This window comes from Enhydra lutris, unplaced genomic scaffold (assembly GCF_002288905.1).
Source record: "Enhydra lutris kenyoni isolate GAN:26980312 unplaced genomic scaffold, ASM228890v2 scaffoldscaffold2, whole genome shotgun sequence".
Lineage (NCBI taxonomy): Eukaryota > Metazoa > Chordata > Mammalia > Carnivora > Mustelidae > Enhydra > Enhydra lutris.
Window position 1 is genome coordinate 1261187 of NW_019154086.1, and position 27296 is coordinate 1288482.

Below are 27296 nucleotides of genomic sequence, written 5' to 3' on the forward strand. Positions count from 1 at the left end.
AATGTGGTTATAAACATGGCAAACAGAAAACATAACACATTGAATCTGATAGTGCAATGAAGACAGATAATGCACCAAAACACAATGTAGTAATTTTTCAGAGTTGAGACATGGGCCAATCAGGAAATGTATAACACAGTGAGAACTATGACAGGCAGACTAACCTAGTCTGGAAAAATCAGAGAGATTTTGCTGAAGAATTTTAATTGAGGCTTAAAATGGAATGTGTGTGTGTGTGTGTGTGTGTGTGTGTGTGTGTGTGTGTGTAAGTAGGGAGAGGGAATTCCAGTCCTTGTGGGAGAAAGTAGCTTGACATTTTTTTTTTAATTTTTTTTTATTTTTTTAATTTTTTTTTTAAAGATTTTATTTATTTATTTGACAGACAGAGATCACAAGTAGACAGAGAGGCAGGCAGAGAGAGAGAGGGAAGCAGGCTCCCTGCTGAGCAGAGAGCCCGATGTGGGACTTGATCCCAGGACCCTGAGATCATGACCTGAGCCGAAGGCAGCGGCTTAACCCACTGAGCCACCCAGGCGCCCAGCTTGACATTTTTGAAGAATTAAAGTTCATTGTGGCTGAACTGTGGTAAGGGAAAGATGGATCTGGACAAATTGAAGATGTGGGTAGAGGCAGATAATGCAGGGCCTTATAGACCGTGTTATTACATTTGATCTTTATCTCAAGTGTAACAAAAAAAGTTGAAGGGTTTTAAATAGGAATATTACAGATTGATATTTGCATTTCCAGAAGAGTACTCTATGAGCTTTGTGGGAATAGATTAAAGAGGAGCAATGGTGGGTATAAGGAAATTTGGTAATAATGGTAAGTCAGTAGTGTAGGTGTGAGACATTGGCTTCCTAGTCTACAAAGGTGCCAAAAAGATAGACGTGGAAAGACTGAAAAATACCTAAGAGGTTTAATGTCAGAACTTTGCAGTTGGGTAGAAAAGTTTGGGGAGAAAGGGAGAGGAAGAGGGTTCTTGAATGAATGACTGAGTAAGTGGCCATGCTGCTCACTCAGGTAGTAAACTTTAAAGAGAAGTGAAACATTAGAGTGAAAATGAAGGGTTCATTTTTCACTTTTGGATGTGGTTGAGAACCCTGTAAAAAATCCAGGTATGGTATTCAAAAAAGAGGTAAGGAAAGAGGAAAACATTTTGGAATCACTGGCATGTAGGCAGTGATTAAAGTTATGCATTTCCTGGAAGAGATTGAAGCATGATAAGAAAAGAGAATCTAGAACAAAACTCTGACAAAATTCATTTTTCAAAGGTCAGAGGAGGAGGAAATGTTAAAAGATACTGAAAAGAAATAGCTAGCAAACTAGGAGGAAAGCAGGAAGTTTTTCAATGAGAAGGCTATGGTGAACCAAGAAGATTCTGAAAAAGATACCCAGGGTGAGGAGAACCAGAAAGGGTTCATTGAGTTTGGCGGCAATGAGATTTTTGGAGAGGGCTGTTTTGTAGAGCTGGGAACAGAATGATAAAGCCAAAATTTAAATGGGTTGAAGAAAATATGTGGGAAAGAACTAGAGGAAGGAAGTTATTTCTGGAAGTTTGGCCCTGATGGAGAGAGAAAGCAGTGACAGTGGTTTGAAGACACTGTAAGTAGTCTAGTGAAGTTTACTTAAGATTAAAGAAATACCTTTGTTTAAATGATAGTGGCAAACAGAAGTTCTGATTCCTGATGTGAGGATAGATCATCTTTACAGCTACTATCTCCATGGTAGCTGAAGGAAGAGGGTGAGTTTAGAGCCATTTGCCAATGGCCAGGGAATCTCCTTTAAACTGAGGCCTAAGCACTTTTCTTGACAGTTTCTTCCTTTGAATGCAATTCTGAGAGTCTGGTTTGTTGCTGCTTAACATCTGTAGGCTTAGAGAATCTTTTTTTCTTACACAGACAGTGCTAATAGATCCTGGATTTTTAATCTAGTTTTTCCTCTATCTTATTTTATTTTAATTTAATTTTATTTTCTTTCAGTGTTCCAGAATTCATTGTTTATGCACCACACCCAGTGCTCCATGCAATATGTGTCCTCTATAATACCCACCACCAGCCTCACTCTACCCCCTCCTCCCCCCCAAAACTCTCAGTTTGTTTCTTAGAGTCCACAGTCTCTCATCGTTTGCCCCCCCCCATTTTCCCCAACTCACTTCTCCTCTTCATCTCCCAATGTCCTCTGTGTTATTCCTTATGCTCCACAAATAAGCGACCACATGCTAATTGACTCTCTCTGTTTGACTTATTTCACTCACCATAATCTCCTCCAGTCCCATCCATGTTGATACAATAGTTAGGTATTCATCTTTTCTGATGGAGGCATAATACTCCATTGCATAAATGGACCATATCTTCTTTATCCATTCATCCACTGAAGGGCATCTTGGCTCTTTCCAGAGTTTGGCGAGTGTGGCCATTGCTACTATGAACATTGGGGTACAGGTGGCCCTTCTTTTCACTACATCTATATCTTTGGGGTAAATACCCAGTAGTGCAATTGCAGGGTCATAGGGTAGCTCTATTTTTAATTTCTTAAGGAATCTCCACACTGTTTTCCGAAGTGGCTGCACCGAGTTGCATTCCCATCAACAGTGTAAGAGGGTTTCCTTTTCTCCACAACCTCTCCAACACTTGTTGTTTACTGTCTTGTTAATTTGGGTCATTCAAACTGGTGTAAGGTGGTATCTCTTGATTTGAATCTCCCTGATGGCTAATGATGATGAACATTTTTGCATGTGTCTGTTAGCCATTTGTATGTCTTCTTTGGAGAAGTGTCTGTTCATGTCTTCTGCCCATTTTTTTGACGTGATTATCTATTTCCTGTGTGTTGAGTTTGAGGAGTTCTTTATAGATCTTAGATATCAGCCCTTCATCTGTAGTGTCATTTGAGAATATCTTCTCCCATTCCGTGGGTTGCCTCTTTGTTTTGTTGACTATTTCCTTTGCTGTGCAGAAGCTTTTGATCTTGATAAGGTCTCAAAAGTTCATTTTTGCTTTTGTTTCCTTTGCCTTTGGAGACATAACTTGAAAGAAATTGCTATGACCGATGTTGAAGAGGTTACTGCCTATGTTCTCGAGGATTTTGATAGATGCCTGCCTCACATTGAGGTCTTTTATTCATTTCAAATTTCTCTTTGTGTATGGTATAAGAGAATGGTCGAGTCTCATTCTTCTACACAGAGCTGCCCAATTTTACTAGCACCATTTATTGGAGAGACTGTCTTTTTTCCATTGTATATTTTTTCCTGCTTTGGCGAAGATTATCTGATCACAGACTTGAGGGTCTATATCTGGGCTCTCTACTCTGTTCCACTGGTCTCTGTGTCTGTTTTTGTGCCAGTACCATGCAGTCTTGGTGATCACAGCTTTGTAGTAAAGCTTGAAATCAGGCAACATGATGCCCCCAGTTTTGTTTTTCTTTTTCATCATTTCCTTAGCAATTCTGTGTCTCTTCTGGTTCCATACAAGTTTTAGTATTGTTTATTCTAGCTCTTTGAAAAATGCTGGTGGAATTTTGATCAGGATGGCAAGAAAGTATAGATAGCATCCATTCTTGATTAAAACTATTCAAAATATAGGGGTAGAGGGAACATTCCTCAACTTCAAAAAATCTGTTTATGAAAAACCCACAGTGAATATCATCCTCAATGGGGAAAAGTTGACAGCCTTCCCTTTGAGATCAGGAGCATGACAAGGATGCCCACTCTTACCACTGTTGTTCAACATAGTACTAGAAGCCCTAGTAACAGCAATCAGACAACAAAAAGAAGCAAAACGTATTCCAATTGGCAAAGAAGAAATCAAACCTCTCTCTTCACAGATGACATGATACTTAAAATGGAAAACCCAAAAGACTCCACCCCAAACTACTAGAACTCATACAGTAATTTAGTAATGTGGCAGGATACAAAACCAATGCACAGAAATCAGTTGCTTTCTTATACACTAACAATAAAAATATAGAAAGAGAAATTAGAGAATCTATTCTGTTTACTATAGCACCAAGAACCATAAGATACCTGGGAATAAACCTAACCAAAGAGGTAAAGGATCTGTACTCGAGGAACTACAGAACACTCATGAAAGAAATTGAAGAAGACCCATAAAGATGGAAGACCAGGGATGCCTGCGTGGCTCAGTGGGTTAAAGCCTCTGCCTTCGGCTCAGGTCATGGTCCCAGGGTCCTGGGATCGAGCCCCACATCGGGCTCTCTGCTCGACAGGGAGCCTGCTTCCTCCTTTCTCTCTGCCTACCTCCTCTGCCTACTTGTAATCTCTGTCTGTCAAATAAATAAATAAATAAAAATATTTAAAAAAAAAAGATGGAAGACCATTCCATGCTCATGGATCAGAAGAATAAACATTATTAAAATCTCTATACTGTCTAGAGCAATCTGTATTTTCCTCTCTTTCTGTTCCCATGGACTGTGGTTTCCTTCATTTCAGTTAAATTTTTTTAAAGATGTTCTTTTTTGCATCATGTGCTGCAAGGGAAGAACTTTATGTTTGAACCTTGATTTTTAAGCCTCTATTCTGACCAGAATCTAAGCCTCTATTCACTTTTACTAAGAAACCTTCTGTGCTTTCAACTATTATAAAAAGTGCTACTTGAAAACAGACTAAACTCCTATATTATAGTATGTCTATGCCTGGAAATTTCTGTTGCCTTGCCCATCTACTGGTATAAAGCCCTTTCTGAATGTTAACTCTTACTGGTGTTCAATATGAGGCGTATATGTTATTATGATTATTACTCTTCTCTGGATTCTGCCAGAGATGTTTCTATATCTCATGGTCCTTAGTAAAGAATTGACAAAATATCTCAGTGTTTTATTTCTATATCAAATAATAAATAAACAAATTCCATGGGTTGGCAATATTACTTGTTTACTAAAAACTATAAAATAGTTTTGGAAGAAATTAAACACATAAACAGTTAGAAGGACTGTGTTCATGGATTGGAAGAGTTAATTATTTTTAAGGTTGTAATATTTCCCAAATTGATCTACAATTTAATGTAATCCCTATCAAAATCCCAGTTGCCCTTTGTATAGAAATTGATAAGCTCATTCTAAAATTAATATGAAAATGAAAGAGATCCAGAAAAAGGACAAAGTTGGAAGTCTCACATGTCCTGATTTCAAGGCTTACTACAGAGCTACATTAATCAAGATAATATGGTAGGGGCACCTAGCTGGCTTAGTTGGTAGAACATACAACTCTTGATCTCAGGGTTGTAAGTTCAAGCCCCAAGTTGGGTATAGAGATTACTTAAAAATAAAATATATTTTTTTAAAAAGGTAGCATGGTGGTGACATAAGGATAGACAAACTGATCAATGGAAAGGAATTGAGAGTCCAGAAATAAAACCACATATCAACAAAAGGTGATGGGACAATTAGATACCCACATGTAAAAGAATAAAGTAGGACCCATGTGGCACACCATATATAAAATTTAGTGCAAAATGTGTCAAGGTCCTAGATTTTAAAGCTAAAAGCATGAAACTCTAAAAGAAAATGCAGTCATGAGTCTTCATGACTTTGAATTAGGTAATGATTTTTAGATATACTAAAAATACACACACACACAAAGAAAAAAAATAAACAAATTGCAGTTTATCCAAATAAAAACCATGCTTCAAAGGCCATATCAAGAAAGGAAAAAGACAGCCCATAGAATGTGGAAATATATTTGCAAATTATATACTTGATAAGGGACTGGCATCTAGAATATAAGGAACTCTTACATCTTAATAATAAAAAGACAAATATTCCAATTTAAAAAGTTATAAAGCTATTGGAATAGACATTTCTACTTTATTTTGACAAATAAAGTCTTTCTGAACTCTTTAAAATGAAAAAAAAATCCATGCACACACTTATCACAGCCTCTACTTTTGCCTTCTCCCTTCTGTCTACTGTTTTCTTTCACTCATTAACTGTATGTTAGGAATTCTACCAAGAAATAATGAGGTCAGAGGAGGGTCAAAATGAAATTGTTTAATTTTTTTACTCACTGGAAAAAAAGCCCAACTGTTTAATAGAGTCAGAAAGTAATTATTCAAATGTATTTGAGTCCCCATATGGACTCTGATTATCTGTGCTTTTCCTGTCACTCAATATGAGAATAGTTAAGATGTAAAAGAATCTTAGAGTTATCTATACATTGTAATATAATGACAGTGTCTTCATTGACAAAATAGAAATGTTATTTAGAAGTAATAACTGAGATGCAGACTAAGTGATCAAGAGGATTGCTTTTGAAAATTTGAAGGAAAATGTTGTAAATTTCCTTTAAAATTCGGGATCTCTCTGATTGGAATGACCAATCACTTTCCATTTCTATGTTTTCCCAGTTGTGGACAAGAGACAACGTGGATAAGGGTATGACTCTGAGGTAGATCTAGGTTTCCTTTTGGCTCCATTACTTTCTTCCTTTGCTGTAAAAGGTGAAAAATCAAAACAACTTTATAATTTTTGAGGCACTACCGTAGGAATTAAAAAGATAATATATGTGAAATGTTTAGAACAGGGCCTGGCTTGGATGATTGCTCAATTAGTGGCAACAATAACCTTGCTATGTGCTATTACTGTGTATACTAATGACTCCAGAAACAAATATTCTAATTTCATTTATCTGTTTAATACAATCAATCTTGAAAATTTGTTTTTATTTAAACAACAAATTAGATTATATACTTACCGGAATTTAGTAAAGTATTTTGATTATTGAGAGAGAATGATTTAGTTAAGGATCTCTGTGGGCTTTTTTCCCCAAAGTAGATTGAATGGTCACAGATAAGGAAGTTATTTTTCATTACTTCCTCAATATCAGATAATATATGACAGGAGACTCAGGAGGTTACATGAGATTTCCTGAAGCAAATGTTTGTGGAGCAAAAGTCATACATAAGATTTTGTTTAGAAATGAGTCATCAGAGCTCTCCACTCTAGCCATCTGAGATGCTGAAAGGACAGAAGGCTAAGGGGAAGAAGCTGGCCCAAGCCCCTGCTATTGTAAAGAAGCAGGAGACCAAGAAGATGGTCAATCCCTTGTCTGAGATAAGGCCCAAGAATTTTGGCATCAGACAGGGCATCCTGACCAAAAGAGACCTCATTTGACAAATAGTCCTACTACATCCGGCTGCAACGGCAAAGGGCTATTTTCTATAAATGTCTAGAAGTGCCTCTCATGATTAACCAGTTCACCCAGACCTTGGACCACCAAACAGCTACTCAGCTGCCTAAACTGGCCCACATATACAGACCAGAGACAAAGCAAGAAGCAGAGATTGTGGTTCTGGGCTGAGAAGAAGGCCGCTGGCAAAGGGGATATCCCCACTAAAAGGCCTCCTGTCTTTCAAGCTGGAGTTAATCTTGTCACCAGATTGGTGGGAAACAGGAAGTCTCAGCTGGTAGTGATTACACATGATGTGGATCCCATTAAACTGGTTGTCTTCCTGCCTGCACTGTGTCCTAAGCTGTGGGCTTCCCTACGCATTACCAAGGGGAAGGCTAGGCTGGGGCATCTGGTTCATGGGAAGACCTGCACCACTGTTGCCTTCACACAGGTTAATTCAGAAGACAGGGGAGCTCTGGCTAAGCTAGTGGAAGCCACCAGGACCAAGTACAATGACAGATGTGATGAGATCCAACATCATGGGGGGGGGAGGGGGAGAGGGGGCAATGTCCTGTGTCCAAAGTCTGTGGCTCACATTGCCAAGTTGGAGAAGACAAAGGCTAAAGAACTACCCACCAAACTGGCCTGAGTGGATGCTGTTGAATTTTCTGTACAGAAAAGTAATAAAAAGTTCTCTTTCAGTCACTTAAAAAAAAAAAAAAAAAGGAAATGAGTCATCAGTACCCAACCTTATCACAGAAGGCAGTTAAATTAAGTTGCCTCTTTTAAGAAGGCAAACCCTATGGGAATTGGGTTCCTTGTGCTGCTATTTAACATCAAAATTTTTAAAAATCCAAACAATCTCTTTTATATTTAAAAACATTTTTTTTTTAGGGATGCCTGGGTGGCTCAGTTGGTTAAGTGGCTGCCTTCATCTCAGGTCATGATCCCAGCGTCCTGGGATCAAGTCCCACATCGGGCTCCTTTCTCCGCAGGGAGCCTGCTTCTCCCTCTGCCACTCTGTTTGCCTGTGCTCTCTCTCTCTCTCTCTGACAAATAAATAAAATCTTTAAAAAAAAAACAAAACAAAACATTTTTTTTAAAATTAGGGATCCATGATCTGAACATGTTTTTAATACTGACTCATATTTAACTTACACTTTATTTGTTATTTTTTGCCAGGCCTTCATTTTGGATTATTAGATTTATTATCAATATATTTTATATATGATTGATCAGATTTATTATCAGTGAATTTTATACTTTGTTTTTACTTTTTTCTTTACTAATTATTTGCAATTATACTATTTTTCATCATGGTTGTATATTCTTTGTTTACTAAGTAATACTCATTTGCCATTTTCCATATTGACATACTTTAAAAATAGAAGAGTTTAAAAACCCAATACAAATAACTTATTACATAAATAATGATGGTTTCGAGGTATGTTTGAATGATGGAAGGTTTTGAAACACTGTGGTATGATGAACTTTAAGGATCAACTTGCAAAGACACTGTTCTTGAATTTTTAGTCTCAGGAGAAAACAGACACTTAAGGAGATGCAATTATTCTTTCCATTCACTTAGCTTGATATCCAGATATAAAGTCTAAAAGCATTACTGGGGAATGTGTCAGGGACGCTCTGAAGTGAGGAAGTGCAAGGCCTGTCCAGGAATTGAAAGCCTACTGTGACTGGTGCAGAAGAACATGCTGTGCAAATGAGCCTGTGGAGGAAAAACAAGGCTGAATATCAAATTAAGTAGTTGAGACTTTATTCGGGGAATTTATTAAAGCAATGGGTTCGTGAAAAGTTGGATAATCGCATTTCTTTCACATTATCACGTGCTGCCCTTTATGCATGGGGAACTGAGTCAGTTTTAGAGCTAATGCATGGAAAGTTCTCCTGACAGAGAAGTAAATGCCAAGGCCAGAGGTCATTAGCACATCTTCAGAGCCATAAAATTGGAATTGTGGATCTACTGAAAGACTTTGACTTCAAAAGAAAGCAGCTACAATTAAAGCAAGTATTAAAGAGTGCAATTGACAGCACATTTGCCAACTTTGAATTAATTAGATTTAGCTTTAATCTCTAGAAGTGCTGGTTGCAGCAAAATAGAAACCATCCTTCTTCAATGTTGTAAGACATTAATGTTCCCATTATGATTCATTTACAGATTGAACTCTTCCCAACTCTAATCTATCTGGTTGGTTAAAAATGAAGCAGTGGTTGCAAATAACCTGGGCTATTAGGAAGACCTCCATGGGACTCTAAATTAGTCAAGTGAAAGGCATTGCTCCCATTTCACTGTTATGAAAATCTAACCAACAAGTTCTACATTGCCAGTTTTTGCTCTGTGCTTGTGCATGTGTCTGAGTGCGTGAGCATGCGTAGGAATGCGTGCTTTTAGTGAAATGGGCAGGGATGAGATGTATCGATTGTGTTCTTCCTGTAATTGACTGAGTAGCAAACCTGTCACTTCTCCAAGTAGTGAATCATGTTGACAGAATGCATTACATTTTATAAGTTTTTGTCTTTGTCCAGATCATTTGCAGTTGAAGCACATTTGCCATCTTTTAAAAAGTGATCTCTGCAGCATTCCATAGCCACTGAAGTATTTATCTTGACCTGGATAGTCCAGTTTCTCTGCTAGCACAGAAGAAGATTTTTAACATGAACAAGGTCCTTTCAACCACTCTTTGCTTTGGACTCCTAACTTTGTTAACTGTAATGAGTTTTTTGGAATTGGTGCATGGACAGCCATATCTTACCCAAGGTATGTACACATGAATCTAAAATCCTACAGATGTATAAATAATCCCTATCTTCCTGTTTGCATTGTCTTAATTTTTCTGACATTATTAAAATAATGCTTTAAGGCATTACTATGATGTAATCATTAAACATCCCTTCAAAAGCTGCTGTTTTAAGTTAAATGTAATCTGTGGTGTTGTTCTGCTCAAGTAAATTAATTTTAACCACCACCGTACTAAATATATTTTGACTACATTGTATTATTTTTTTTTTTCTAATCATGGGGCACCTTTTTCTTACATCTACTCTATGACCAAAGGTAGTGAATGTATAAATAGTAACACAATCAATTAACTAACATGTGCATATTTTTAAAGTACATTTGGGGAAAGAAAAATAATAGTTTTACCCAATAAGACTATAAATAAGTTACTTATGAAAGAAGAATGGCTCAGAGAAGAACTCATTAAGGTGGAAATTTGTGTTTGGAGAAATCTGGAAGTAATAATGCATGGGGAGATCTACACAGTATTTTCAGGAGGATGATGCTAACACCTACATTATGCATTGACTGTATTTATCAGATTTCTAACATATTTAGGGTACTTATGTTAAATGAAATAATGTAATCTATGACATCTACAAATATTTACCATGTAAAGTTGGAGAAAATAAGTTTCTGCTTTTGTAATATTGTAACTTGTACTGATCTTTCTTTAAAATTTTCAATGCATTTTGTAGTGGAAATATCTCTTCATCTGAGAATCAGTAGAGCTAAATTTAATGTTGATTTATTAGGCAAACAACCTCATTGAAACTTTTACATAATTCTTTATGTTTGAAAAATAGTAACTTAAAATAGTGCTCTCTATTTTCCCTTCCAGCTTGAGATTTTGAGGTTACTGTCATCTAACTGACCTTCTTGATGGGTTGGAAAGAGCCTTTTGTCCTATTGGGTGCGGAACCAAATCAGAACATTATACATTTGGTTTATATAATATTAGACTGAGAAGAGGGCTCAAGTTTCTCTCCCTTTTAGAAGGAATTCAATTGTACTAGACCATGTTGCTTCAGATGCAGTTTTAAAAGTCAATGAAAAAGCAGTTCTTTTGGCAATGAAACTAAAATTGCATAAATCCTTATTATTTATTTATAGCGATTTTTCCATTGAAAAACAAATTGTTCCAGAGACATAAATAGAAACTTGGGAATCAAAAAGACTAGATTTTATCCATGGCTCACATTTTGTCTTTGGCGGGTCAAAATCATTGCACTTGGTAGGCCTCTATTGCTCTTCCTGTGAAATAATGAGATTTTCAATGTTCTTATCATAGCACAGACATGTGTGGAAAAATGAGACCATTCATTGAGGACTTTGCAAAATTAGGATGTTAGTGGTAAATGTACCTTCTGATTTCATATGCATGTGGGATACAGCAGAATCCAACTCTAAAGCATTTTTCTAGATTAAAATTACATTAACACCTCTGACCCCAGAATACCACACATTGATGTCCTTCTGTCACTGGCAGCATATTGGAAAGGTTTCTCTCTAGGACTCCCTTGGATCTGTTGCCTTGTATGTAAATGGAAAAGATGAAATTACTAGTAAGGTTATCTTCTGAACCAAATTGTCTGTGATTAGAGTATGCCTCTCTCCACACACACATGTGTCAAAACAGCCAAACATTTGACTTATTGTGGTTTTTTGACACATTTTTCAAATAAGCATTTGTCCACTGACAGAGAGCAAAGTTGGGGTTACCATCTCTTGCTCTGTGTTAGACAATATTCAAGACAAATGGCACGGTCTACCAGCTTTAATTTGGAGGGGGCTATAGAAAAGCCTGGCTCCATGGGTAAACCTGACAGTGAGCAAACTACCTACCACAAAAGACGGAAGAGGGACTACCATGACCCAGAAGACTATGGAAAATTTATGAATTTTTTGGTATTATCAGTATGAGGGGGTTTCCAGGTTTCTTTCTGGTAAAAATTTCTCATCTGTCTCCACTAAAATGCTTCATATTTGAACAAAAAGCAAGGAGGCAACAAAATCTTTTAAGTCTATCTTAAGTAATAATGAACCAATATTATCTGTGTATTTGCAAAAGCATTTCCTCAGTCACGTCTGGGTAACTTTGCCATCCTTTGTGCTAAGGGTGCATCTACACTCAGGGAGTTTTTATTCAAACATTTCCTTTATCAATATTAACCTTTATAATTCACTTTTTAAAATAACTGTAGTTCAAAGACAGAAACATAGTCAAAATATGTGTATTTTTTTTTCTTTTAAAACTGTAGCTGTTTTAAAACTAAAAATGAAAACTGCTGATTTCCTAAGGGTGCACGGGAGAATAATGAGGCACAAACAAGTCAGCAGTAAGACAGAGGGGAGCAAGGGACCACAGCTGAAAGGACTGTCAACAGAACAACTTCTCTGTCCCGTATTTATTAGATACAAGATAGCAACAAAGGAGAAGAAAACTTAGAGGTAAAGGAGGTAGACAAGAAGAGGAGTAAGGTGTGTGGGGTCCAGCAGCACGGATTTGTAGTTGAGCAAGTGCACTTAAAGGGATTACCTTAACAGCAGGCTTTCTCTGTTCCACCCTGAGTGGGCCTGGCATCCCCCGCTGCTCGGCTTCAAGGACATTTCTCATCCCCTCCACCAGAGGCCTGCGGCTAGTGCATGTTTTCCTCAAGGTCATCTTAGGCATGCTTGCATGACCAGTACAACTTCTCATTAGTTAAGTTATATTTTAAGCAGTATATTATTCTGAGGGATGATTACAGAAAACAAGAATAAAAAAGGTTTATTTCCTATTATATATCTTAGACAATATTTTCTTAACTTTAAGAACAAAAAATATTTGAAAAAATTTTTGAGAAAACTTTTTCTTCAGAGAGTCCTGTAAACAGTGGTTGCCTTAAAAGGTAGTGACAAGACTTTTTGAGGACACTTGTGCAAGTGTAGTTACCGCAAGCAAAAGTGGTAAAGAAAGGCAAATAGGTTAATTTTCTTTTGTGAAAAATGTTCCAGTTAAATATGCAGAAGTGGATTGTGAATTAAGCACATAAAATCTTCAGCTCTACTTTTCCTCCTTACTTCCTTCTTATCTTATACTTTCTCTAGTTAAGGCAATGAAACAGTTGCTTTTATCACAGTTCTCTGACACAAGTAACCATTATCATCTGGCTATAAAATGTACCTTATGTCTTTTTCAAACAGAAACATTTTAAAGTTTATTATTTAACATTTTCATAAACAACTGTAGTAACAATTATTGTATTGCATGGCCACATCTTAAACTAAATTCTCTCTGAGGGTCTTCATTTAATTAATGGTAAACAAAATTTCCATTGGTATTCTATTAGTGTTTTAATTAATCAATAGAAAAAACCCAGAATGTCACAGATAATTTCTATGTTTATGATGTAAAGGAAATTGAAGAACTGAGCACCAATGAACGATGTTTGGTCAGTGTGGAAACAATGCTGTCACTTGCCCTAAGTCACCCATTTGCTCACCAAGGCTTTCTGATTTCTTTCATTAGCCTCTCAGTCCTTTGAGTTCATCAATAAACATTTTCTAAACACAGGAAAGGCAGATGGTTTCGTGGAATAATACAGTCAAGTCATGAGCCATTTCTGTAGCTAAAACCACAATACTCTCACTTCTAAACTTCAAACTCACAAATCTAGCTTCTGCTCACACTGTCAGCTTGTCTAAGGAAATAGGAAGTAGAGAAAAATGATCCAAAGAAGTTCTATGATAAAGGTTTGATTTTTTAGGCCACCTCACAAAAGTTTATTTTATTTGTAATACACTGGTTATTATTTCAATTGTGTTATTTGTTAATAGCTACCTTATTGAGTCTACATGTTTTATAACTTGAGTAAAGGTTATTGTCCTGATTAAAAATATTTAATAAAATAAAAATATTTACAAAAAATTGTGTGATATTTGTTTTTAAGGTGCTGAAAGAGTTGGGCATCTGGTCAGTGAATGGAATGGGAGGGAAACTAACAAAGATGGAAAGACGTCAATAGAGAGAAAATAGACATCATGCAACCTCTTCCATAGGATTCCTTAGATAGTTTAAATGCAATCTCCAGAACACAAAATGGTTCATATTTTAATGTGTATAGCTCATAAAAATCCAAAATTTTAAAAAAATATATTGATTTTTTTCTTTAAAAACATAACTTTTATGTTTTTCATATTAAACATAAGAGTAGAAAATTTCAAAAATGCAGGTAAAAAATAAGAAATTTACCTGTAATTCTACTACCTAGGAATGAAGGTGGTAAAATTTAGGATGTCACCTTTCAGACATACTCTCTGTCTCTTCTCTCTCACATTCTGTCTTTGAGTGCTCCTATTCATTCAATGATTTTTTAACAGCCTGTTTTATTTGATTACACACCTTTCTCCACATGCCTTTTATTGATGACTATACGCACTGATAGTTACCTGTAAAATGTATTTAATTATAAATACTTCCAGTGACACAGATAGAAAATGGAAGTTTTATTACATTGAGGTGATTATTATATTTCCAGATAAAGAAGACACAAATCATAAGGAACTACTGCTGGCTCTACTGAATAAATATTTTGATTTCCAAAGACCTTTTAACATTGGTGAGTCTAGATCTGTCTTCTGATCTGCTCTTTCTAAATGTTTAGTTATATTAAATAAAATAATAACTACTCCCTTTTATGCTGCACTGATGGCTTAAGTGTTTTTATTATTTCATATTCATGCTAAAAGCAATGGCATTATTAACAAATATTAAAATCCTATTTTCTTCAATTAGAAGGTCCTAGTGGGATTGGTAACCATGTAGTTACACCATAGTGATCTTTACTCATATTTTCATATCTATGCAAGTCCTTATTGGTACAGTTTATATGTATACACACACACACACACACACACACACACATATATATATATTTTTTATTACTAAATGCTTCACATCCATTCATAGGTTTCCATTAGAAATTTCACAAATTAACTGCAGTCTCATAGCAGTTAAGTTAGCATATTTTGCAATCAAATTCTCCCAGTGTGAGAAATGGTTAGAGTAGAGACCATTGGGAAATTTAGGCTACACCAACTGAGATTTTTTTCTTTAAAGACTAGAAGAATATAATTTATGTATCAGAATGTTCCCCAAGAAATGACAAATACTGTCAGAAACTTGGTAAGTCTAGCCTGAGAGAAAATGTGACAATATGTCAATGTGGTATACTCCCAGAAAACATCTGGTCTTCTAAAGAAAATGTCTATACATGGACAATGTGCGGACTACAACAATATCTTAATAAATATTTTTAGAATATAAGGTTTTAAAATTAGAAGATATTCTCTTTGAAAAAAATGAATGAAATTATACAAAAGAAAAACTTATACTCAAATTGTAACGGAGGGAGTTACTATTCATATGTTAGGTGTTTATCAGTTGAATTACATAGATACTGTGTCCTGCTCTTTTTGCTTAAAATTGTTTTATAAGATTTCCTCATATCAGTAAAATAGTTTATTTCTAAATAATAGTACGTGTTAGAACTATGGTCTATTTTAGAAAGCTTTGTGCTTATTACTAGAAATCAGATATTTTCTCATTACATAACTGGTTATAAGTCAATGTTATAGACATTGAGAAAATATTTGGTTTTTATATTAGGAATGACGGGTGGTCTTAAATCATACGAAAAAAGACTTTGCCTTCCACATAAGATCCTGAATGCATGTCCTGAAGTGAATCAAATATTACTTGCAATGAAATTTTTCATATGAAAATGTATCTTGCAGATAGACAACTGGCAAATTGGAAGAACTTAAGCAGGTGAGAATGTGCAATACTTACATTTCAATTTTATTAATAATTATAAGGCATTTTCTTTGGGCACAGTTTTGAACAATTATTAGTGCTATACTGTTAAATTTTTTTTTATTCCTGCTAGAGAAAGAGTAAAGTAATTCACTAGGGGGAAAAAATAGTCAAATTACACTTAAGTTAAAAAAAAAAAGAAAGAAAAGAAAACCAAAACAAAACTATAGCTGAAGAGATCTTGAGACGAAATGTGTAGAAAATCTGGATTCTCATCCTAGCTCTTCAATTACCTAACTATAAGACCATGGATAAATTAAAATTCTCTGGATTTAAATCTCATCTGCAAAATGGGAGGCTATACTTAGATTGGTGATTTTTAATAACATAGTTATTATTTTAAAAAGTGGAAATACTTTTTCCCAAATAAATTGGATGTGGTCCTAGTAAGTGAAGCACATGAAGGTGGAGCTGTCCTGCTTAAATCACCTGGTTGCAGGCCTGAAGTGTCACCTTCCTGACCTGCTCTCAGCCCTCCTGATTGGGAGCCCCTTTGCAGCCTTATTTCTTCACTGGTTGACATGTTGGGAAGAAAATTCAAAAATCACCAGATTAGATGATTTCAAAACTTGTCCGCATACATGCATGCAAATTCATTATTATACAAACCATGTGGCTGTTTGGGAGAGAGAATCATACCTCATCATTTTGAGCAGGTTGGACATGGACACCTTCAGTAGCCAGGCTGAACTCCATTTTGGTAGAGTTAGGTCTTCAGGGCATGGGCAATCAGAGAGCTTGCTAAAAATTAACATGGGTTGAATACCAGGTAAAAATCCCAAGACCTCAAAATACCTCTCCTTTCCTTCTGGAAAGGAGAAATATTTCAGGAAATTCAAACATTTACATAACTCTTTGAAACTCCTTGAAAAGGACTGCTCATTATAGGTGACATAAAATCCAGTCCAGCAACACAGGCTATGTTTATAAGCTCCCCATTAATTAACACCTGGAGTTGACTTCCTTCACCATAAACCTGTTTCTTCCTATCTCCTGTTGAGTCATGTACCTTTCCAAGCCAGTCTCTAACTACAAGTTTCCTTGGATTTTTCTATTTAATTCTTTTTGTTTATTTTCTTTATTATTTTTCTCCTTTTCCATTCCTTTTTTTCCTTCTTTCTTTCTCCCTTCTTCCATTTTTTCCATGCTTTTTCCTTTCTTTTTCTAATTATTCCTTTTTCAATAGAAAGCAGTATCATTCTTACTAAATATTTATAATTTTTATATTTGATTTTTAACAGTTGGAAAAGCTAAAAGAGCAGTTCATGGAGGCAAAAGATGTTGACATATCCTATGCTATAGATGGTCCATCTTCTTCCCATCCAAGCAAGCAAGGTAAATTTTAATTTCAAATTTCTAAAATTGACATCTGAAAGATTACTTTCACAATTATTACTAAGAGGGAAAAGATTAACTTGACATTTCTTAATCCTATGGTGATTATTAAGATCGAGGTTCATATTTTCTAAAAAGATGCCAATGAATATGTTCCTTTGTGAATATATCTGAGCTCTGTCATGTTTACAGGAGTGGATAGTAAGGTCATATGTTCCAGATTTAGGTAAAATAGGCCCTTATTGCTAAAAATTGTGACCTACCCTTGTTATTTTGGTTAAAGACTGGAGTTGGGAGAATCATAAATAGAAGCAATCAACTTTTAAGTCAATTCAAATTTTAGAAGATCTTTATTGAAGTAAGGTGAACCCTCATTGCTCTAACACTTGGTTCAAGGTTTGAATCATAACATTTAATTTTAGAAAGATTTGTCTTTTAGATCCTTCTTATTTTTTTTATAACATTTCTTGGGAAATTCTTGTTTCTTGCTGAATTGGTTGTTATATTTGAAAAAATTGTGTATATATTTCTCCATTCATATAGTAATGTGAGCCTTCCTAAGACTCCTTTTATTTATCTACATTTCTCCCCTCCTTCCAGATTTGTCTTTAACTTGTGCAAAAACTTATTTCACAATGCTAGTAAGTAGGAAGAGGATGCACTGGTATTATTTAAACACTTGGCATATACAAGACATTTTATACTCTAATATGTCAAAATATTGTGGTTAAATACACAGGCTCTAGAGATAAACTGCCTGGGTTCAAATCAACATTGACATTTCCTACCTGTTTGAACTTGAGCAATTATAAAACATCTTGTGCCTCATTTTCTTTCCCCCCAATTGCAAATTATAATAATAATTATCTTTATGAGATTGTCGGGAATATTTGATAGGTAAATATAGGAAAGACATTTAGAATAACGTCTGGTATATAGTAAGTACTAAGTAAGCCTAACTTGTTTTTTATGGTTTTGATCAATACTATAATTATTATTTTATTTTCATCATAAACACCATAGGATAGCAATTCCTATGCTTATTTTATAGATGAGGAAATTATATCTCAGAGAGGTGAAATTATGTGCCAAAAATAACCCAACTGCTAAGTGACTCAGCTAGTGATCCTAAAGGAAAGTATCGTAGAAGATGAACTGAAGATGTAAAGGAGAGAAACTTCAGGATTTTTAAGGACTTTAGCTTTTATTGGGTATCAAATGAAATATCATTGGAGACTTGTAGCAAAATAGAAATATGAGATAAGTTTTAACAGAGCCACTCTGATGATTCGTGGAGAATACACTGCAAAAGATGGGCAAAGGTAGAAGCAGAGAAACCATTAATGAGGAAAATTTAGTCATTTAGATGGTAAGTGGTAGTAGCTTGGATTAGGGTGGCAGTAGTGAATTGATAAGAAGGGGTCTGATTCTGGATATAAGTTGAACAAAAAAAACCAACAAAATTTGTTGTAGAATTGCATTTTTTTTTAAAGGAAGGCATCAAAAGTGATTTCAAAGTTTTTTTTTAAACCAACTAGGAAAAGAGGGTAATTTCTATTTATTGAGTCAGAGGTAGCTGGAAGAGGAGAACATTTGGTGGTATAGAAGCACTGGGATAGAAATTTATTAGGCCTTCCCAGAATTAGCATAGTTTAGGTTATCATGTGGTATCAGTTTTAATCCAAATCTCAGAGGCTTATTTTATAATAAAGTCCAATGCATGTTGCACAACCCACTTCTATTTTCTGGCTATATCATCTAGAAGGTTGTTATATCTTGACTGCCCCTAATATTTCCAAGACACAGGAAAGGGATAGAGGACACATCCCAGCTCTGAACTCCCTGAGTTCAGAACTCAGTTCAGTACAGGTATCGGTTCTCCTGAAGTCTGTTGGCTAGAATTAGTCATGTGGACTGCCACCAAAATATTGGCAAGATAGGCTGAGGCATTTTAGGAAGTACATATAATACTTGGGGAGCTCTTCCTATACCACACACAGTCAATCCTTTGATCTCTCCTTAACCACATAGACTATACTCAACGCATTCCCTTTAGAGACAATCCCAGATCTCTTTCAGTGACTGAACCCAGAAGTCAGTGAACAGGCTCTCCAGGAGGAGATACTTACCAGTCTTCATCAGCTACAGTGTGGCTTCTTCTTCTTCATTCACAGACCTGTTGGCTGAAAAGACAAATCCAGTAACTGGCAGAACCAGGACAGGCAAATCACAATTATCAATCCCTTTAATAAAGGAAACCAAGAGACACACAGAATGCTATCCTCCAGCAATTCTGAAATCCCACTGTGCAAATATTATAAAGGTCTCCTACCCTGGGGTTGGAAAAAGGTGTCTTGACTGAAGTCTGTGTTATCTAAGAGGAGTCATTTGCCCATTGTGATGTTTCCACTGGCTTCACTGTTTGAAATTTTTGCTTTTTCGTTTTTATCTCTGGACCCATCTTATGTGCCACTCAGGGATTATTCCTTTCTCCAGGATGGCACAGTTTTCTCAGGTCTCGTCCTACTTTTGCAAAGTTGGAGGCACAAGGTTTATTTTGTCTTTACGTGTTGAAGATATTTTTATTTTAGGATCTATGGTTTCTTTGACATTGATGTTCCTTCAAAAAATTAGAAAGCTTCTCATGTACTTGCTCCATGCACACACTTTTTAAAAAAGCAATTTTAATTATTCTGCATTCTCACCCCCAATTTAGTAGCAGTTGCCTTCAAAGTATCTGGAACATACCTTAAAGACTACATTCTCAGTCTGATTTTTGGCCTGAGTTCTTTATTCCAACTGCTATTTACAGAGGCACTATCACTTGGAGTGTTTTTAAATCTCATAGTGTTTGGGATCTAGAAGAAGTTAGTTCTTTCAACATTTTGAGATCTTGTTTTCTGGACTCTCTTTATTCCCATTGTATTTGTTGTCAAGTTGTATTTGGGGATAAATTAGGCAAACTCCATTAGCAAACTAACCTTACGATTTCAGTAATGTAGCTACTTTAAGATTTATGTTTTGATTACATGAAGCCTCGCATATGTTCATCATTTTCCTTTACTCTGTATCTATGTGTTCCCGAGGTAGAACGGGAGAGAGATGGAGGTAAACACACTCTTAACTGCTAAAATTAGACACATGATCTTAATTTAACTGAACAGGGTCAGGGAAGCACCTGGAAAATGTAAAAAAAAAAAAAAAAGCACAAGGGGTATTTGGAGAATCATATTTCTACCACAGACATCTTGAGCTTGTCATTACTATGCATAACAGTATCTCCACAGTATATAGTAACCTCCTCATGCATATTTTGTAGTTTCAGTTACCTGTGCTCAGCCATGGTTCAGAAGCAAACAATCCTCCTCTGATATATCAGCAGCATTTTGGTCAGTAGTAGCCTGATATTATGTCATAGAGCCTGTGTCATTCACCTCACTTCATGTCATCATGTAGGCATTGTATCATATACATCATCACCAGAAGAAGGGCAACTAGAGTATAATAAGATATTTTGAGGGAAAGAGGCCACATTCACATAACTTTTATTGCAGTGTATTGTTATAATTGTTCTAGTTGATTATTAGTTATTGTTATTAATCTCTTACTGTGCCCAGTTTATAAACTGAACTTTATTGTAGTATGTATGCTTAGGAAAAAACATAGTATTTATAGCATTCAGTACTATCTGCAGTTTCAGACATCCACTGGGGGTCTTGAAACATGTCTTCCACAGATAAGGGGGGACTTCTTTAGTGATCTGAGTAGACCATTGAATATATAAATTTGAAGTTTAAGGAAACAGCTCATATTGGAGATATAAATTTGACAGTTATATCAGCATATCAATATTGCTTGTTATTGTGATCAAACCATCTAAGGAATAACTCTAAATATAAAAGAGAAGACAACCGAGGCTGAAGCCCAGGTGGTTCCAAGATTAGAGGTTGGGCAGAAGAGAGAATCAGCAAAGGAGGCTTATTAGAGTGGCTACCAAGGAAGGAAGTGACCAATAAAGAAGACTTCACAGTTTCTAGGAAGTAGTGTAAGTGTATTTAAAGCTATAATAGGCCCATTAGTTGATGACTGCAACTTTCCTTCTGAACAGCAATAAAAGATAATTAATGGCTTTGACAAGAATTTGGTGGACTTTGGGCTAAACAGAATATGATAAAGCAATATTTTTATCATTTCTCTAGTACCACTGACAATAGACACCACTTTTGAGAAATTTTGTTCTAAAGGGTATAAAAAATTAGAATATTAGCTAGAGCACTTTGAAGTCTGATCAAGGAATCTTCTTCTTTTTTAAGCAAGGAGATATTTAAATATATTTGTATTAGTAGGAATAAAGTAAATATTTGTGGTGATAAACATGAAGTAGATGCTCAGGTTAAGTCACAGAAACAACCCACCTTATATTTAAAGTGTTGTTCAGGGACGCCTGGGTGGCTCAGTTGGTTAAGCAGCTGCCTTCGACTCAGGTCATGATCCCAGCGTCCTGGGATCGAGTCCCACATCGGGCTCCTTGCTCATCAGGGAGCCTGCTTCTCCCTCTGCCTCTGCCTGCCATTCTGTCTGCCTGTGCTTGCTCTCTCTCCCTCTCTCTCTCTGACAAATTAAAAAAAAAAAAAAAAAAAAAAAAAAGAAAGGACTTTCCTGGCATTGGTTCTTTAAAAAACAAACAAACAAAAAAAAAGTGTTGTTCAATTGTGTAACTAGAAGTTGTTCTACTATGAATTCCATTGTGTGAAGGTAAAATGGACGCAGAGATCCAGCTAATGCAAAAATAAATTATACTTACTGGGAATATTATAATTTGCTTTAATCATTTAATATATAATTGATAGACACCTGCCAAATTCACTAAGAATGGTGCTGTCTAATGTGATAAAATACAACATCTTTTCATGATAAAAACCCTTAACAATATTGGGTATTGAAGGAACATGCCTGAACTTAGTAAAGGCCATATATAACCAACCCACAGCTAATATCATATTCAATGAAGAAAAATTGAAAGGGGTTTCTCTGAGTTCGGGAACAAGACAAGGTTGCCCACTCTCACTACTTCTATTTAGTACTGGAAGCAATTAGAAAAGACAAAGAAATAAAAGGCATCCAAATCAGGAAGGAAGAAGTAAAACTGTCACTAATTGCTGATGGTATGATCTTATGTATATAAAATCCAAAAAAGTCAATCAAAAACTTGTTGAAATTAATTAATGATTTCAATGAAGTGGCAGATTAAAGGATCAGCTTACAGAAAGCAGTGGCATCCCCTTATGCTAATGATGAAGCATTGGAAAAAAAAAATCCCAATCAAAATAGCATCAAAAACAATAAAATACTTAGGTAATAAAATGTTGTTGAATTGTAGTTGATATACAATATTATTTTAATTTCATGTATGCAGCATTGTAATACATTAGGAAGTGGTCACCAAAATAAATCTACCCACCATCTGTTACCATATAAAGTGTTTAAATATTTTTAACTATATTCCCTATTTTGTATATTGTATCCCCAGGTCTTATTTATTTTATAACTGGAAGTTTGTACATTTTAACTCCCTTCCTCTATTTCACTCCCTCCTCTCTAGCAACTGCCAGATTATTCTCTGCACCTAAGGGTCTGTTTTTGTTTTCTTTTATTTATTCATTTGTTTTATTTTTTAGAGTCTACATATAAGTGAAATCATACGGTCTTTGTCTAACTTATTTTATTTGGCATAATACCCTTTAGGTCCATCCATGTTGTCATGAATGGCAAAATTTAATTTTTAATAGATATTCCATTGTGTGTGTGTATAATCAATCTTCTTTATTTATTCATCTATTGATGGACAGAGGTTGCTTCTATATCTTTGCTATTGTAAATAAGGCTACAGTCAACATAGGAATGCATGTACCTTTTCAAATTACTGCTTCCATTTTCTTTAGTTAAATACTCAGAAGTAGAATTGTTGTACCATATTGTAGTTCTATTTTTAATTTTTGAGGAACATCCACACCTTTTCCATAGTGGCTACATCATTTTGCAGTCCCACCAATAGTGTACAAAGATTCCTTTTTCTCCACATCTTTGCCAACAGTTGTTATTTATTTATTTATTTTGATAACAGCCATTCTGACAGGTATGAGGTGATATCTCATTGTGGTTTTGATTTGCATTTTTTTGATTATTAGTGATGTTGAACATCTCTTCATATGTCTCTGGGCCATTTGTATGACTTCTTTGGAGAAATGTTTACTCAGGTCCTCTGCCCATTTACTTAGGAAAAAATTTAATCAAGGAAGTGAAAGATCTGCACAATGACAACTATAAGACTGTGCTGAAAGAAATTGAAGAAGACAGAAACAAATGTGAAGAAATCTGTGCTCATGGACTGGAATAATAAATATTGTTAAAATGGCCATATTCCCCTTAGCCATCTACAGACTCAATGCAATCCTCACCAAAATATCAAAGGCATTCTTCGCAGAAATAGAAGAAAGAATCTAAAGTTTATGTGGAACCATAAAAGACACCAAATAGCCAAAAAATATTCTGAGGATAAAAGAACAAAATCTGATTTCAAACTACACTGTAAAGCCATAGTAATAAAAAACAGTATGGAACTGACACAAAAATATACATATAGACCAATGAAACAGAACAGAAAGCTCAGAATTAAATCTTGGCATGTAGAGTCAACTAATACTCAACAAGGGAGCCATGAACACCTCTGGGGGGAAGGATAGTCCTTCAACAAATAATGCTGGGAAAAACATGCAGTACAATGAAATTGGACCCTTCTATCACATCACTCAAAAAATTCACTTGAAATGGAAAAAAGACTTCAACATAGACCTGATAACATAAAACTCCTAGAAGAAAATATAGATCAGTGGCTTATCAATATTGGTCTCAGTAATGACTTTTTGCTCATGACACCAAAAACACAAGCAACAAAAGGAATAATTAACAAATGCGACCACATCAAACTCAAAAGTCTCTGCACAACAAAAGAAACAATGCAATGAAATGGCAAGCTATAGAATGGAAGAAAATTTTATTTTCTTGCAAATATGGAAGAAATGGAAGAAAATTTTGTCAAAGCATATATTGGATAAGAGGTTAATATCCAAAAAATATAAAGAATACAACTTAATAAAGAATATACCTTAATAACAACAGAAAACCCCTAAAAGCATCTAATTGAAAAATGGGCAGAACTAGATTTTTTTTTCTAAAAAGGATATCAAAATAGCCAAAAAAGCACATAAAAGATGCTCAACATCACTAATCAGCAGGGAAATGCAAATCAGAACCACAATGAAATGTCATCTCACACCTGTTAGTATGGCTATCGTCAAGAAGACAAGAGACACTGAGTGAAGGTGAGAACATGGTAAAAGGGAGCTCTTATACACTGTTGATAGGAATGTAAATTCATCCAACTGCTATGGAAAACAATATGAGAGTTCCTCAAAAAAGTAAAAATATATGTACCATATGATCCAGCAATTCCACTTCCAGGTGGAGGTATCAATGGATGAATGGATAAAATTTATATATATATATATATATATATATATATATATACACACACACACACACATATATATATTTATTTATATATATTTATTTATATTTATATATATTTATTTATTATATTTATATATATATACATATACATATGTATATATTTATTTATTTCAGCCATGAGAAAGGAGGATATCCCGTCTTCTGCAATGACATGGATGACATCTGAGCACATTATGGTAAGCAAGATAAGTCAGACAGAGAAAGACAAGTACCGCATGATATCACTTATACGTGGAATCTAAAAAAGTGAAATCCATGAAAAAATGGAGTAAAATGGTGGTAATCAGTAGATCATGGAGGCAAGGGGCTTGGATAAGATTGATGGTGTTGAAGTATACAAACTTGTAATATACAGTAAATAAGTCACAGAAATCTAATCCACAATGTAATGAAAGGGGACAATAATATTGTACTCTAATGATGTAATCTGACATAGACTACTTCAATGGCAATCATATTACAATATATAAATTTATCAAAGTAACACACTGTATACCTTAAATTTATGAAATATAATGTCAAATTTATTAAATTTTTAAAAAAGGAAGGAAAAAAAAGTCTTCTTAGCTCTCACTCCTGTCTATTTACTTAGTTGTACTCCTAATGACTTTAGCTTTTTGGATTCATAAGCTGATGTAGGATTGAAGCAGCACATTTGAAGAAACCTGGGGATGGGAGGTGAAAAATAAATATATAGATGTCTAACACATAGCATCCTGCTGAAAACAGGGTTACAAGAGTGAACCGGAGAGACGTCAAATGACACCAGAAGGCTAGCAAGAAGTTTCCTTTACACAGATTAAATATAGAATAGATAAGCATTGAAGAATTAAGCTCTACTGGGGATATCATTCATGACACTTCCTTTCATCCAGTTCCAGAAAGTTTCCCAAACTATATTCCATTGCATACTTAATCGAGCTGCTCATGAGTAATTTTTGGATACGTGTGCCTTTCTATTTTCTTGACAGATACTCAATGATATCTGAAGGGCCAGGAAAGGTAATGATGATAACTTTCCAAAGAACACTATAAAAAGAAGATTGGATTAATGGGCCAGGCTCCTCAGTTTAATGTCTGAAAATAAACTCCTTTCATAGGATTTGAATGTGGTTTCATTTAAAGGAAGCTGGGCTCTTGTAGAAATGAAAAGTAGATTCTGAGTGCTGTCACAACACTGTATGTGTAGGTGGTGATGAGCTTGAGGGTTACAGTTTACAGAGTGAATAGGGAGGGAAACCTGGCCAGCAGACAGACTTTTACCATTTATTTCAAAGAGGATTTCAATGAGTATCTTTTTTTTTTAAAGTCTTTTTCATTGTGCATCCCATTCATCAATAGTGAATCAAAAACCTGTCTCCCTGAGGTCTTAATTTTATAAACCACTTAGACTGAAGGAAATTAGAGAAATTTGTAATGGGTCTATGAAGCTACTTTAAGTCAGGCGATTGGGAATAACCTACAGAAGATTTAAAATGACTCAGTCCTACATTTGAAGATTAAAATAATGTTAGAATTGGTTTGATTTTTCTGAAGCATCATTTTTATGATCAGAATGTGAAGACTGATTGTGACAATTAAATTACTTAAATAACAAATGGTCTGCAAAGTGAACTTTAAACTCTCTCCCTACCTTTCCTCCCCAGTAAGTTAAAACATATTTATCACAGTTTTTACTCATGTGACTTCCTTTTTGGGATTTCAGTTACCCCAAATATAAAACAGAGGGGTGTATCTAATAGGACAACCTACTGTTTTCTCTGAACTGTATTACACGCATTATCATGTAGAACAGTACTATCCAATAGAACTTTCTGTGATGAGGTGACCACTCTGTAATGCAGGGCTCGTTATGGTAGTCACTGGCTACAAATTACTATTGAGTAATCTAAATGTGGCTAGTGTGATGGAGAAGGTGAATTTTCAGGTTTTATTTAATATTTATCAATTTATAGATTCACATGAGGCTGATAACAACTGTATTGAATGTTCCTTTTACAAAACTCTCTCATGCTGAGGCACACATAACCTATTTTATTCAAATGTAATGTTTTCATCAAATATCCTCCTAATAAGGAATTTATTTTGCTCTCTTTTTTAGCGTGCTTTTGGAAATACTGTGTCTGAAGTTTTTTCCTCTGGATACAAAAAGAGAACACTAGAAAAAAAGAGATACAGCTATTCCCTGCTGCTTAAGGATTATAGCGATTTTAAGCATAAAGAAACAGTGACATTTATTCTGCCTGTTGTATACCGGAGGTTTAAGGTGTGAATAATGACAAATCCGTTGCACTTTTGCCTGGCATGAGCTATCAAATGGCCTTGTAGCGCTCCAGTTGACAGTGTTGTATCTATTATTGTCCGCTGTCTATAGATTCATTGTCTACATCAGGTTTTGTCTGGTGATAACTATGCTATTGAACGAACGAAGTGTTTTAAAAAGCATCTTGGAAAATTAAAATAAATTATATTGTCTCAATTTATGGAAAAATATGAATCATTGTCCTTTCTCTTATGATTGTGCTGGCTATTATCTCTTTTCTGTTCATTTGGACAACTCTCACTGAAACTACTACAACCAAATGAATAGATTACTA

The 27296-nt window shown here is 35.2% G+C and overlaps 1 protein-coding gene and 1 pseudogene across 1 annotated transcript; both read left to right on the top strand.

The window, feature by feature from the left end:
• The first annotated feature begins 6963 nt into the window (after positions 1–6963).
• On the top strand, positions 6964–7769 carry LOC111149089 (annotated as a pseudogene).
• Positions 7770–9793: 2024 nt separating this feature from the next.
• On the top strand, positions 9794–26826 carry LOC111149096 (urotensin 2B). Its single transcript, XM_022506015.1, has 6 exons — positions 9794–9896; positions 13013–13023; positions 14419–14518; positions 15568–15641; positions 17016–17109; positions 26801–26826. Exons 1-6 carry the CDS (start codon positions 9794–9796, stop codon positions 26824–26826), a joined length of 408 nt encoding a protein of 135 aa, XP_022361723.1.
• The last annotated feature ends 470 nt before the right edge of the window (positions 26827–27296 follow it).